This window comes from Clarias gariepinus, chromosome 7, assembly GCF_024256425.1.
Source record: "Clarias gariepinus isolate MV-2021 ecotype Netherlands chromosome 7, CGAR_prim_01v2, whole genome shotgun sequence".
NCBI classification, from domain to species: Eukaryota; Metazoa; Chordata; class Actinopteri; order Siluriformes; family Clariidae; genus Clarias; species Clarias gariepinus.
The window spans coordinates 7,505,146-7,521,055 of record NC_071106.1 but is presented as its reverse complement, the minus strand read 5'-3'; the positions used below and the strand labels follow the sequence as shown (position 1 = coordinate 7,521,055).

The following is a 15,910-nucleotide window of genomic DNA, read 5'->3' as shown; positions in this document are numbered from 1 at the left end:
AGTGTATGTACATGTGTGTGTGTGTGTGTGTGTGTGTGCCCTGTGATGTGCCCATCCAAGGTGTACCCTGCTTCATGCCCTAATTCCTGGGATAGTCCCCTGTCACCCTGTATGCACTATAAAGCGTTGAGGCTATGAGTGAGTAGGTGATATTAATTATGGAATAATGACATCATACGTATGATGGAATGATGTAATCAGTAAAACATGCAGTGGGCGAAAGAGGCAATAAATACAAGGCGCGTGTTGTGGGCACACATACTGCTCATGCACGCAGAGAGAGAGAGAGAGAGAGTGTGTGTGTGTGTAGTGTGTGTACTCCACCTCAGTGCATGTTCAGAGAGAGAGAGAGAGAGAGAGGGAGCGCGCGCTCAGATCAGCTCACTGCGCGCTCACACACACACAGGAGGAGGTGAGGTGCGTCCCTGCAAGTTGGGGAGAGTCCGCGCTTTGGGGAGATGCGCGTGTGACAGGACCCGGCGCGATCGCGAAGGAGGAGGAACCCTGACTCCGCGCTCGAGGGCGTGCGCGCGTGTCTACACGCTCGTGTGTGTGTCTGTGTACAGTACGCGCGTGTGCGGCTGAGCTCGTGCGCTCGTGCATCTCCGGGCTCCGGATCTGGATCTCTCGCGGATTTGATGGATGCATGATCAGGAGGTGATGCCCATTTATGTCATCGATCGCAAATTTCCAGACACACCTGGTAAGTCAGCCGGCTTTTACTCGTTGTTTTTTGTTGTTGTTGTTGTTGTTGTTGTGTTAAAGTTGCTGCCGCGTCTCCTCACGAGCGGTGCACGCAGCTGGAGTAACTTGGCACGCATCTGATTGTTTACACACTTTTTTAAACACGTACCGCACTTGCTGTTTGATATTATTAGGAATTGATTTTTAATTGGCTCAGTATTCATTTTGTCACAGTATCAGCACGTGATCTGATTAATATTATTATTATTATTATTATTATTATTGTTGCATGTGAATGCATCATGTTGCATGCGTGTCAATTAACAGTTATGTAGGGACAAACTTTTTCGTCATGACAACAATGATGACATGAGATGAATGTCATTTCCCACTTCTAATTCTTAAAAAACAAAACAAAACTGATTATTCATTTAAAAGAGATCTGAGGTACATACCGTTCTTCCTCCTCTTTGATGATGAAATTATAAAAGGAAAACTCTTGTATGATATAAGCTTTGATCAGATTTTGATTTGGGTTGCATTTACATACTTTTTTGATCTAACTGCATGTGTGTATGTGTGTGAGAGAGAAGAGGGTTATGAGCATGCAGAATGTGTGTATGTGTGTGTGTGTGTGACACGTGTATGCCTTCACAAATGGCTGCATTTATGTGGATGAGTGTGTAAATTAATTCTGATTATGATGTGTTACAGAGATGTCAAGCATTTGTGTCTGCAGGGTGGCATGGTTACACATTTGCTTCATGGTGAGGTGTGTGTGTGTGTGTGTATGACAGAGAGAACATGGGTGAGACATAGCCATACTGTGTGTGTGTGTGTGTGTGCGCGATGCAAGTGGCCCTTACAGTGCTAACAACATTGAAAGGTTAGGAAAGCTTTTAATGAAAGCGTGCACATTTTTACATGAATTACTTTTCATGTTTTTTTTTATTACTTTGACCAGATTTTTACATAAACATGATTTTTACACAATTCATCTGATTTTAGATCTGAATTTTACCCATGATCCCTTTAGTTTACATTCATTATCCATTTTATGTTATCACATGCTTTGATTTTTTCAAAACTCAACTCCAAAAATAAGGCAGACCTCCAATGTTTTTTTTTATTTATTTTTTTTATGTCCATATATAAAATCTATTTTTACAAGACAAAATTTGCTTCTAAACTTTTTTTTCCATTAGTTTAAATGCCTATATGATATTTTCTAATGCTGGGTTGGTACAGTATTAGCTGAGGTTCACCCCCTCCCTCACTTCCTCAAAAGGCAGGCCAGTGCTTGCATACTTGAGGTGATATCTTATCCAGGATGATCAGTGGGTGTGTGTGTCAGAATGGTGGCTTGGCACACAGTGACACATCCACCCTACATACCCTCTATCATATCATATTACACACAGAGCGTTGCTGCTCCCTGCGCTCAGGCTCAGGTCAGAACAGCACCTTACTCGAGTGCTCAGATCAAGTCAGACGCTCACATAAGAAACTGGTTTGGACGAGTCTAAATGTTACAGATGAATTAGAATAGTGTTTTTTTTTCCCTATAAGAAGTCTTTATTATATATTTTAATAGTCGAAAATATGATAATGAAAATGCAGATAAAATACAGCTATATGCAATGTAATGCATTTTCATAAAGATTTAATTACTGGTCACATGTACAGTACATTACAGCACACTGAAATGATTTTTTTCACACATCCCAGTGAGGAAGCTGGGGTCAGTGTGCAGGGTCAGCACTCAAGGAGCGGACAGGGTTAAGGGCTTTGCTCAAGGGTTCAACAGGGGCAGTGCTGGAGCATGAACCCCCAACCTTAAGATCAAAACCCCGAGAGGCTAAACCGTTTAAGCCACCACTGCCACACAATGGCTTATGATTGATGGTCTGTGAATAAACTGTTCAAATTATTTCAATAAGTAGTTTTTACACCCCCCCCCCCCCAAACAAAAATAATAAATTCATTCAGAACTTAAAAAAAAAAATACCAGAAAATAAATAAAAGGAAAAAAATCTTTCTTTTACAGAAAGACAATGTCTTTACATAGGAAAGAGCTGTTAAGGGACAAATCTTATTAATAATAATATTAATCAGTTCTGAATCAGTTCTGAAGCTCAAATAATGAGATATTAATTAGTTCATTTATTTTTATTCTCCCACAGTCCAAAGACATACAGGTTAGGTTAATTGTCATTTCCAAATTTCCTGTAGTGTGTAAATGAGTGTGTGTAAGTGTGTGTGCCCTGCGATGGATTGGCACCCTGTCCAGGCCCTAAGTCTCCTGAGATAGGCTCCAGCCCCCTGCGACCCTGAATACAGGATAGAGTGGTATAGATGAGTTCATTTAGATTTTCCTTGATTTTCTCCCAGATTTATCCGGGTGCAATTCTCCCCATATTGTTAAACCACTCCCCCATCAGCGACAGCTACCATAGCACAAGAAGCTGCCAACTGCATCTTTTCAAACTGCTGCTCAGACTTTGTTAGGTAGCGGCGTAACACAATCAGACAAAAGTGCTCTCTGCCCTGACGGGTTCCTGAGCTTGTAGATACGCTTATGTGTTTACCCTCTTACAAAAAAGAAGAGTGAACATGAATAATTAATTAATGAAATTTAAACCTTTCACATACTTTTTAAAGATTTGTACATTAAGCAGTTTTTTTCTGTTTCATTCCGTCTTTTTTTTTTTCTCATTTTAAAAGATGTGATTAAATATCATTTGCATACAGTCAGACCTTACATTAATTCTTCAGAACTCGTACCGCAGGCAAAACATAAGTGCAGAGGTTAAGACTTTAATAACAACTATAAGACACAAACCAAAACAATAACATAATCCAGAAGCAAAACAACTGGGTGGCGGACAGTAGACTAAACAGAACCACCGCAGATGTGAGACAAAGACAAGACTAAACTCAGACTCTTAAATAATAATACTTATAGGTAGACTAATCTAGAACACCTGTAAACAGAAAACAAAAGACAGCAGGACGCGACTACAACTTAAAAGTCCCGAGCATGCAACGTCCTAAAAACCCACAAAACCCAAAGAGTTTATGGCCACACAGTTCCCTTCAGGAGCGAACAGAGTGTCCTCAAATGGGAGACAGCGCTAGCATAAAGTCCTCAAACCTGGGTGCTGGAGCTAGCCTGATGTCCTAACAGCCAGGTAATGGACTTGAGTGCACCACTCTAGAACCCAGCTGATGGGAACAGCAGCACATCCTCGGGACAGGAGACACTGCTGAGCTAGGTGGTGCATTATCTGGCGGAGACGGGGTCGGGAACGGCTCAGACAGTGCAGGGTATGACCAAAGCAGTGCGGGGTGTGGCTCAGGCAGTGCATGACAGACAGGGAGTGCATTAGAGGAGGTAAATCATTGCTAATATGGCTAACAGGAAGTATCTCAGTGCTGCATGACTAACAGGAAGTATCTTGGCTAAGAAGAAGAATCTCACGGTTAACAGGGCTTTCAGGAACCGTTACGTGTTTAACAGGGTTTTCAGGAACCATTTTATATTTAACAGCGCTGTCAGGAATTTGACTGTGACTCTTAGGAATTATAACTAGACGCTCAGGAAGCTTAACAGGGTTTTCAGGAAGTTTAACAGGGATAGAAAGCAAAAGTCAGGAAAATTGGGATTTAACCCAATTGGAGAACTGGCGCTGGAGGTCTCTCTTTCGACCTCCTCATGAGCTCAGCAAGCTGGGTGATGAGCATCATCGCTTGTTCTGGATTTCCTCAATATATGCCACTGGATACTGAGCAGGTTGTGCAGTGTGTCATATGTCCATCTGAATAGCAAGCTCTCTTACTCACTGCTGAATAGTACAAAGCCAGTGCTGATGTTCCTCACCGTCTGCCCCTAGTTGACACGACGAGGTACAGTAAGGGGTTCCTCCTCTCGCTGGACACTGCCATGCTCTGAAATCTTTCTCGTGGTATGTGAATATGGGTGCCTTGACTCTCTGCACACCTCCTTGCAGCATTTTAAAGGGCAAGCACCTTATGGCAAGTGGGAACCTTTCCATCTCTGCTGTGTCGATTGCTCTATAGCACTAGTTTTCTTCAGATTTTGTATGTTTCTCTCCTACCCTAACCCAAACCCCTAACATTTTTGGCTTGTCACAGGTTCATGGAGCGGCTACCTCATAAGTCTGGTCACCTAATGTGTGTCCGGTACACCACATGTGTGGTCTTGCAGAACCACTGTAAGGAAACTTTAGTGCTGTACTGCAGGCACAGCATAAGCAAAGACATTAAGTCTTTAATAGCAACTACTGTATAACGCACAAACCAAACCAATAACATAATCCAACAGCCAAACATCCGGGTGACGGACAATAGACTATACAGGACATCAACAGATGCAAGATAAAGACAAGACCATAGTCAGGATTTAGTTGAGGCTTACACTTACCTTGCTTTATCCATTCAACAACAAGCTTTGGTTGTGCTGTTGGAACATTCAGTTGAGTCCAATTTTCGACTACCTAGCCGATAATTTCAGGTTATGCTAAAGAATTCTGATTTAAGTCTCCTCCTTTTGCATTGTCAGAACCACTGGCAGCAAAACAGCCCCAAAGCAGCATGCTACCACCACCATGTGTAACAGCTGCTACGATGATCTAGGGGTTGAACGTATTGCCTTCACTCCTCTAAACAAACCTTTATGTTTAAAGGAGTTTAAAGTTTTGTTTAAAGTATTTTCTGGTCAAAACTTTCCTCCAAAAGGCTTTTTATTTGTCTGTGTGGTCAGATACAAGCCTTAGTTCAGTTTAAAGGAATGGATTTTAGAGCAGGGGCTACTTTCTTGGACAGCAGGCTTTCGATTCATGTTTAATCCATGGTGATATAAAACTCACTTGACCGTAGACAGTGACACTGACACTGCCGTTCCAGCAGCTTGCAGTTAATGGCAGGCCTGTGCCTTTGTGGTTCCTGGGTTCTTCCTAAACCTGAGTGTTCTCCCAGCTGAGGTTTCGATCCTTCAGACCTTGGCAAAGTGGCTAAACCTCCCTTTAACTTCCTGATCTAAAAATCTGCAGTCGTTCATATACGACTCTAAGAGTAAATCCTGACTCGTTTAAACCTTCTACCCTTTTCTCAGCTCTGCACTGAGCTCCTTGGACATTTAGACGTTACTCTGTATTGTTCAGGTCAATGAGTGCCGTCAAGCAAACCTTTATTATGTTGGCACAGAGAAGCTACCAGCTGGAGTCCATCATCATTACGAACAGGGCGTAGAGAGACCTTGGGCTTGCCCAGTTAAAAGACATCTCAAGACTTTCAACACCACTGAAGTAATGCGAGCCAATATTCCGTACATACTTTCATCACATTTTGAACATGTGGGATGCTTCCCTAATCACAGGAGATGATAGAACAATAAAAGTAGCCTGTGGATTTTTACTCAGTTTACATGCTCTGGATCGGTTTATTTGCACATAATGTGATTAAAGCTTTTCCCCCCTATAGATCATTACTATATAAAAATAAGTCCAAAATGATTTTAAATAAAACACTGTTGGGATTCAGAGTGAGAAACGATTGTTTGCTTTAAAGATATTTTAATAAGGGCAGAAAGGAAAAAAAAAAAAGGATCCATTGATTTACTCTGGCTGGTGAAATTAAATGTTTTTGATTTTTTTTTTAAAGCGTGCGAGAGCGGTTGAGATTTTTTCATGCACAGCACGCTTGATTGTCAGTTCTCTCTACACAATTTAATAAACAATTACAACAACAGCATGGAGATGTTCTAACAAAAAACACCAATTATGTGGCGTTAAAGAGTAATTGTTGATGAAACTGTAACCATGGACGGTTTCATAAAAAAATAGCACTCGATGAAATATGTACAGTAAGTGCGATTATGATTTGTTTTGTAGTAGTACATGTACAGTACTGTAGTTTTTAACTATGGTTAAAAACAAACAAAAAACAACAACTGCATTACAATTGCTGCGATGTTACACAAAGCTCTTTTCCCCCCAATTACATAAAGATAAAAAAAGTATATACTGATACTCAACTGATGATGAATTACCGGAAGGATTAGTGCTTATTCTTAATGATTCTTGAAGATGATTTATGCTATAAATGATGTGTTGATTAATCTTCATCGGCAGCTCTGAAATAATGCAGCTGCAAATCATAAGTTTATATTAACACTTATTCTAATATTTTAATATTTCAAATGAAGATATTTTTCTAGTGTAACAAAGCATAAAATTGTATAGGCATTATTTACCTAAATAGATTATATATATATATATATATATATATATATATATATATATATATATCGTGGATATGGTGAAGTTTGTTGATTTCCATCTTTTAGCGTTTTATTTCCTACTATAGAAGCAGTGCTTATTCCTATTTATTCTATAGTAGCTAAAGACACCCATGTGCACAATTAAATGACTCTATGATCCAGGCCAAACTCCAACGGATTTTACTTACTACGGTTGGGAGCATGAAATTGTCCAAAATGTCTTAGTATGCTGAAGCATTAAGAGTTCCTTTCACTGGAAGCCCAACTCCTGAAAAACATCCCCACACCAGTTCCAACATGACTGCGCACCAGTGCACAAAGCCAGGCCCATAAACATATGGATGAGTGAGTTTGGTGTGTAAGAACTTGAAGTCCTGACCTCAACCTGATAGAACACCTTTGGGATGAATTAGAGCGGAGACTGCGAGCCAGGTCTTCTCGTCCAACATCAGTGTCTGACCTCACATATGCACTTCTGGAAGAGTGGTCAAACATTCCCATAAACACACTCCTAAACCTTGTGGAAAGCCTTCGCAGAAGACTTGAACCTGTTATAGCTACACCGTTATAGTAGCAGTCTCATTACTTACTCACTCATATACCGCTATACCGCTTTATTCTGTATTCAGGGTCGCGGGGGGCGGAGCCTATCCTGGGAGGCTTAGAGCATGAGGTAGGGTGCACCTGGACAGGGTGCCAATCCATCGCAGGACACACACACATACACTACGGGCAATTTTGGAACGCCAGTTAGCCTAACCTGCTAATATCTTTGGAATGTGGGAGGAAACCAGAGTACCCGGAGGAAACCCACCAAGCACGGGGAGAACATGCAAACTCCATACACACACACACGTGTATATATATATATTACTTTTACTGAAAAGTAACTAGTAATAGTAACTTATTTCGTCCATGAGTACCCACAGTAGCACAACACTGACCGAAACATTAATGCAGGAATAGCACACACTTATACTAAAAGACCTGATTATTTTACACGGCGTACACAGAAACCGTACGGTGCAGATGTTAACGAGCCTTCAGTGTGCTATGCTCATGCTTACACTTCTGCACTTTCAGTTTAGTTTCAGTCTTTCAATGAAATCTGGTTTTGATATTTTTAGTCACTAAATATTAACACATCCACACACACACAACCACACACACCTAGTTTAAAGCCGGCAGTTGCTGTTGCTGACTGTTTACTTCAGGCTACGCTTTGAAGGGGATTAAGAGTGAAGGATTATGGTCTTTCCATATCTTAAACGTTCACAGGAAATGATAGGTCTTCACAAGAGAGCATCCGGAGAATCATCTCCATGAGCCGCGATGGACCTCCCTTTTTTCCATTCACACACACACACACACACACACACACACACACACACTGCAACACTGTGTCATGTGTCATTCTGTTCAGTCTATTTGACTGTATTTATGTTTTACTTCTGGTATAAATGAATAGAAAAGAGAGAGACACAGAAAGGGGGAAATACTTCCGTCAGTATCTCTCACTCCTCCTTCTAAATGGAAGAGTTTAAGAGACTTTGAACCCCGGCCAGAGACCTGTCATAGCTAACTCAACAGAACCATCCCATTTGGAGCGTCTGTGTGTCAGTGTTTGTGCACGCGCATACACACACACACACACACACACACACACACACACACACACACCTGTCCGAGGGATCAAGGATTAATTGCCGGTTGAGATAAACGTAAGAGCTCGAAGCACAAACTTCTCATTTGTCTCCAGCCTGAAAAGGAAAGCGAAGTTGCGTGAAGCTCGAGAATTACTTATTTTTCCCCGAGGTGGGATCTTTTAAGGAATTCTACTCAGGTTATGGCTTTTCTTTATGCATTTATTTATCCCCTGTGTTCCTGTGTGCTTGTCTCAGGTGAATTGCCGCAGGCTGCTCCAGAAGGACAGCACAATATGGCTGAAAACAACACGCAGAAGAAGAAGTCTCGCTGGACGTCACTGGAGATAGGCCTCCTGACCATCGTATCGTTGCTTTTCATAGTCGTCCTAGCCCTCGTCATCCTCTTTGTCATGCACAGCAGCAACAGCAGCAGCAGCAGCAGTGGTGAGTACAGTACAGATGTGAACTGAGTACAGATGTGAACTGAGTACAGATGTGAACTTTTTACAATTCCTTCACTCATTCAAAATGAACATGATCCGGAGTTCCTTACATTTCACACATATCCATTGTGATTTTCCATGTACTGAAAAGTTTTCTCATGCCTAGAGGAAGTCGTATTATGTCACGTGTATACAGTAGGAGATGTATTAACAGAGGAAAGAGCAAAGGTCTGAGTGTCTAGTGTTTTATTATATGCACTCACATTTTAAGGATGCCCATAAGCAACTGCTCGATGTCTACTAAAGCAGTTTCTTATATTTAATCAATAATATGCTGTCCTTCTATTCTGTACACTGCTCTGAGTCCAGTTTATTATATTGAGTTACATACAGCATGTACATACAGACTTCAGCCTTCTGAAATTGGAACATTTACAACGTCTTAGTGCATTGTATGGAGTTCGCTTTGCAAAAATCCAGCATTGTCTAATTATTGAAACATTTTTTTACAAAAGTTTAAAAAAGAAAAAAAAAGCATGTATTGTAAGTGCTTTGTATTTTTTTATTTCTCTAATTATTGAAATATTTTCTTACCGAATAAAAAAAAAGAAGAAAAAAGCATGCAAAAGCAAAAATCCACCATTTATTTGTCTCAATAAAGCAGTTTCTTACAGAATAATAATAAAACAATAATCCTTACATATTATTTTCCCTAAGCTGTCACAGCAAACTGTTAGAGATACTTTGACAAACTGACCCATTATTTTTACCGATCACAAACTATAGGACTCGCAGGTCCTATATATAGCTAACATAATCCTGTAATATAGCTACTCATGATTTAGTAGCTATATTACATTTATTTTATGCCAAAATAACATCACCTTCAGCAATAAATGAGAAAGTGTGCATGTGAAATTTACCAAGTATCTACATTTGAACTAAAACAGATCATGCCAGCTTTCCTCCTTAAACATCTGGTTAAACTGAAACTTGCGAACTACTGTATAAAAGCCACGTGTTAACATCTGGACCACAGTGTTCTCAGTGCTAGTTAGGATCTCTGTAACATCCCGAAACCAAACTATATCTTTGTTATTAAAATACGTGGGATATATACAAATTCGAATGCTTCGGAATAGCAATGTGAATAGAATTTGAGATAGCGTCATCGCGTCTTCAAGTATCCAGTAAAACCCGGCAGAGTTTCTGTTTGTTTTTGCTGTTATTGGAACGACGGTGTACAAAATCACAGGTTGTCAAGACAGCAGGATTGATGTGCTAGTTTGATGAGAATAACATTTTAAAAGCTTGTAAAGTGGAGCTAAGGAAAAGTGTGTGTGTGTGTGTGTGGGTCAGGAATAATAGGTATGGTTGGGTAAGCAAAGCTCAAAGCTCAAAAGCCCGGATGGGCAATGAAGAGAGGAAAGACAGGGCAGTTTATAGTCTGTTAATGGCGTATGTGGTCGTATGGCTGGTTTTAGAGGATGATTTTGTCATCAATATTTCTGCAATTTCGCAAAGGAAGTTTGAATAGCCTGGGCCACCAACAAGGTTAATAAAAGTTAATAATCATCGAAGAGATTTCTTGGCTGTAAAATCCATGTATCCATCTAGGAACCTCTGGAAGTCCAACTAGGGACAGTAGAGGACTATTGTATTTACTGTATTTCCATTTTTACAACCATGGTAGGACTGTTGAACATTTACACGCTCATTCACACACTATGGGAAATTTGGTAACACCATTTAGCCTAACCTGCTTGTCTTTGGACTGTGGGGAGAAACCGGAGTACTTGGATGAAACCCACCAAGCACAGGGAGGACATTCAAAATTCATCGTTTATCTTACTGCATTTATGAATACATTATTATTAATAATAAATTAACACAGGTATAAGATTATATTAAGGAGTGCTTTTTAACACGTTAGAGTTTATACACTAATACATAGGGACTTTCATGTTGGAAGCCTTTTTGTGTTAATGGAATGTTAAGGTGAAGTGTTCTGTAACATCTAGGGACATCTCGAGTGTCCGGGTTTCTGGGGGTTTGTTAATTCCTGCAGTATAAAAGGAATAAAGGAGATAAAGGGAAGGCTGTAGGTAGGGGAGTAGAGGGTAACGATAGGTTGAAACAGTGAGATTGGAGGGTAATAGCGGGGCCAGGAGGGTAGGATTTCATTTTGGAAGATTCAGAGTGAGACTCCTACTGATAAAAAGTGAACCGAAACTAGATTAGATATAGAAACCAATATTTATTTATTTATTTATTTATTTATTTATGCATGCATGCTTTTCATTTCAGGCCTGGGAGTGTGCATTACAAATTGCATGGAGACATAACTGTATAGATTTTTACTAGTGCCCCACTGAACAGTCCACTTCATCCTATTCTCCATCATACACCATTAATAGCATGAACACTAAATCATTGATAGTGTTTTTTCTGAACATTGCCTGCTCAGCATTATATATTAACCCACCAGCTCTCTGACCTCTTGCGTGTCTCGATCTCTTGTAGATGGGGTTTGCACTACAGCTGACTGCACGCGGTCGGGTAAGCACATTTTACAAACCATCACGAGATGTGTGACGTTAGACGGATTCTGGGATAAAAGTTATTGATTAACAAACATTCTTCCCCGGGGAGTGTTTTAGATCGTACGTGACCCGTCACATCAAATCAGGTATTAAGTCCCATTTGGGGTTCTCGGCTGAACGAGCTCCATTTTCATACCAAGGTTATTCCGGTATCATGACCATATCATGCTGAGATACGGCCAGTGTGTTTGTTTATGAGGAGCGCCTTGGAATAAACTGTCAAAATCCTATTTTTAGAATATCTAGATGAGGATTCTGTGATGTAATAGGGAAGAGGGAACCAGCAGTCTCAATTTGACACCAGGATTTCCCTGCTACTCCTAAAACGAACCTCGAACAATTCATAGTAGAGTAACTAGCTTGGATAGTGGATCATTAAAGTGCTTTAAAGCAAAATCAAAGATCTTTCTTGATTCTGTGAACGGATCAATAAGATAAGGGATTTATTAAAAGATTTTTGCCAAAATTGAAAATTTGATGACCTTTGACCTGTGTGATGTAATATCTGCCTTGATATTAAAGGTCACTTGCTGGTTTCCTAGTTTTGACACACACAATCAACTCACAAAGCTCTAAACTGGTTAACGAGCTTAAAAATACTAAGCATTAGGAAAAATAATAGATTAGAAAGAATAATAATGTTAATATATCTCAATAACTAACAGGTCAGATTCAGAACATTCTGCAGTTTAAATAAGCAAATCATACAAGACAACACATTTATGAATACCTGCCAAATCCTTTAATGTGTTCATGAGCAAAGAATGTATATTTTACAACCTCCAGATGAGACTGAGACTATTTCTTGGCGTTTCAGCATCTCGCCTGATTGAGAACATGGACTCTACGGCAGATCCGTGTCAAGACTTCTACCAGTATGCCTGTGGAGGCTGGCTGAAAAAGAACATCATCCCCGAGACCAGCTCACGCTACAGCACCTTCGACATCCTCCGGGATGAACTGGAGGTTGTGCTTAAAGGTACCTGCTTACTATTGATAAACCATGTGAAATCTGGATTTGGTGTATTTTTTTTTTACTATGGAATCGAAATATCTTCTTAATAAACCTTCTGAATTCGCTTTTGTATTGGATGGCTTGAACAGTAAGGGTGGACAGTGGCTCAAGAACCTTCGGCATATGAGTTCAAGCTTTACGCATCTATTAATAGTACAGAGAAATACAGTCTGCTGCTGGGGGGGGGGTGTAGGGGGGATCAGGAGGGGAAGGGAGGGTTAGCAGAGGTTAGCGCTTTCCTGTATCCCTTTTTAAATTTCAGTATTCCTAATGTAATTTATGCCCATGTGTAGCTTTTACATATTGATATTAGGTCTATTTTAGATAATTAATTCACATAATACTACACACTACAATAAATCAAGTTTGTAAATATAATAAATTCTATTTAATGAGTTTAACATAAACACCCTTTTTAGTATTATTTACCAGTATTTATTTATCGATAATTCGACAACTAATAACGATATATTTTTACCTGCTTTCTTATTTTTGGAATAATTATTTGAGACAAACACATTCTATTCTATTTCTATTTCTATTCTCACATTACATTCTATTTCAAAGTAAAAATAGGGAAAATACTAATATAGACTGTCTGGAGTGTCTACAGTAGCGTGCAAAAGTCTTAAACGTCGTAGATTAAATAAACGAAACAGGAACAAATGTTTTACCTGTGACAGGCTGCGAAGTGCCTAAAGATACAATAAAAAAACTGGTTGTTTATGTAACAGCCTCAGCAGCGACCTCGTTTCCCCTCTCGTCTGGTCCAACCTCCAGCATTCAGCATCAGCAGTAAAGTAGACTAATCACCGCCTGATCATCTGCACCTGTCTCTCACTGGTTCATGCATTAAGTTAGATGGGTTTTTTTTTTTTATGCTTGAATGATTTAAAGGTCTCTGTGTAGCTTAACAAAGAAAAAAACATTCAGAATCGGCTCAGGTACAGCGACTAGACTGAAAGTGAAAACTTAAACTTGCAAAAAAAAAAAAAAAAAGGTCCTTCAGGAAGCCTGGAGAACGATTCCCCAAGCCTAGACTAAAAATACAAGAAAGTCTGGCTCTTTGAACGGGAAATATAAAGAAATCCGTAGACTTTAATAGACGTAGAGTGTCACAGGCAGGTGTAAACATCATAAAAACTGTATGAATGCATATCAGATTTAGACAAATATTTGAAGCACTAGACTATGAACTGTCTAATGGAAAGTCTTTTGGCGAAAGTGGAACAAGCTGAAATCAGAAATGCATTATGCTTTATTATATGTTACACAATAGTTTAATAACGTTTCTAGTAAAGACCTGATTTTACAGCCCGGTGTCAGATTGCTCTGATTGCATTCGATTAATCATTGTGTCAGGTGTCTTCAGCATGTAGAGATACAGGAACAGATATGGACTCATAGAATGATCTTTGGGATGGTGCGTGTGTTGCTGATGATGTGAACCAGGAATTGCTGCCGGTGGGAAGAGACGACTCGTACAGATTTGCTCCACCATATGTTATAGATAACAAGCTTATACTGTACGATTGAATTCCTATCCATAAAAATTTGATTATTTAAAAAAAAAATTGGATAGACAACAGTGTCAGCACAAACAGTGATCATGAGAAAGATACGGAGAAATGTCTGAAGAAGCGAGGTTTCATGGGGATCATTTCTTTTCGGATTGGGTTCTGAAAGAATTTGATTAATGTTTAACCAGTTTCAGATATTCGTGACCCGTAAAGTTTGCTTTTTTAAAAAAAAAAAATATATATATACTGTAGGGCTGAGGATTATGCAGTATAGAGTAAGGTATCCTTTTTTCAGCGCAAATAGGCAATACGATGAACTGTATTTAACTACCCAAACATGTAAATAAATTAAAAAAAGGGTCACATAGGCAAAGAAATAGAACAGATACACAGGATCACATGTTTTCTGGTTGTTTTGATGACCAAAAGCTCATTTTGAGAGTTTTACATTTTATACATACAGTATGTTATTAAAGTAATGATAAGTTTGGTTCTAACTGACATATCCAAAAACACGAATACATAGTTTGAAGCATATATCAATAATGATAAAAAAAAAGTTAATTAAAAAAATAAAAAAAAAAATATATATATATATATATATATATATATTATATTTTTAATATTATTAATATTATATATAATATTTATATACATAGTCTAAAGCATAGATCAATAACGATAAAAAAATATTATATATATATATATGTATATATAGAGCATGTTTTTTTTATATATAATATATATATATATATATATATATATATATATATATATATAGGCCTATATATTTTTTTTTTTATTAACTTTTTTTTTATCATTATTGATATATGCTTCAAACTATGTATTCGTGTTTTTGGATATGTCAGTTAGAACCAATTAGTCAGTTAGGCCTATATATATTATAATTTTTTTTTATTGTTATTGATCTATGCTTTAAACTATGTATATAAATATTATATATAATAATAATAATATTAATAATAAAAAAAAAAAATATATATATATATATGCAAGTATCTGTGCTTCTTGAGTTTTAAGGATTTTAAACATCCATTGAGGGTCAAACGTTGCCATTAAACTAACTTTAACCCTTAACTGATGTTTAGCAGCAGCAATAATTCACCATGCACAATGCAAATGTATTTGTATGCACTTGCTGATCATGTGCTGCACCAAGCAATGTCATAGCAAGACCGTAATATTCACGTGTAAATAAAATAACTGTACAAATTCAAAGGTCAGAAGTTAAAATTCAATGAACCACAGTTTCGCAACTCGCCTTATCTTAATTTAATTTGAGTGATTCCTTCTTATCACTGTTGCGTCAGTGGAATACACGTTGAGTGAACGTGACAAACAATATGAAATAAAAAAATAAGTACTTGTGACCAAAGAGGTCATGACTTCCCCAGCACAACATGTTCTCCAGCCAAATCCCCTTGTTAGTGCTTCCAGTGCATTGGTCTTTTGAGGAATTAAATAGAAAGTTGATGTGAAAATAAGTGTATTTGAAGGATCTGGATGTAATCAGCGCTTGCCGTGGCCACCCTTCATGTGTCAATCAACATGCTTTAATAATTGCTAGAGTAATACAAAGATATCTTGGAAGGTTCACGTGGCTGAAAAATGATTGATGGCTTTACATGCAATAAATACGTCTTGTTCTTTTAAGAATTATTGCATAGCTGTAGATCA

The 15,910-nt window shown here is 38.6% G+C and overlaps 1 protein-coding gene across 3 annotated transcripts in view; it reads left to right on the top strand.

Annotated features, from left to right (window-relative positions):
* Positions 1 to 394: 394 nt before the first annotated feature.
* LOC128528246 (neprilysin-like) overlaps positions 395 to 15,910 on the top strand; it is a 39,311-nt gene continuing 23,795 nt past the window's right edge. Inside the window, exons 1-4 of one of the 3 annotated variants that reach the window (XM_053501002.1) lie at positions 395 to 703; positions 8,887 to 9,075; positions 11,598 to 11,633; positions 12,495 to 12,656. In XM_053501002.1, the coding sequence (XP_053356977.1) occupies positions 643 to 703; positions 8,887 to 9,075; positions 11,598 to 11,633; positions 12,495 to 12,656 (448 nt within the window). In that variant the 5' untranslated portion in view covers positions 395 to 642. Of the gene's footprint in view, positions 704 to 8,609; positions 8,801 to 8,886; positions 9,076 to 11,597; positions 11,634 to 12,494; positions 12,657 to 15,910 lie in introns of those variants that run through there. The other 2 variants (XM_053501003.1, XM_053501004.1) reach the window with 2 other exon arrangements.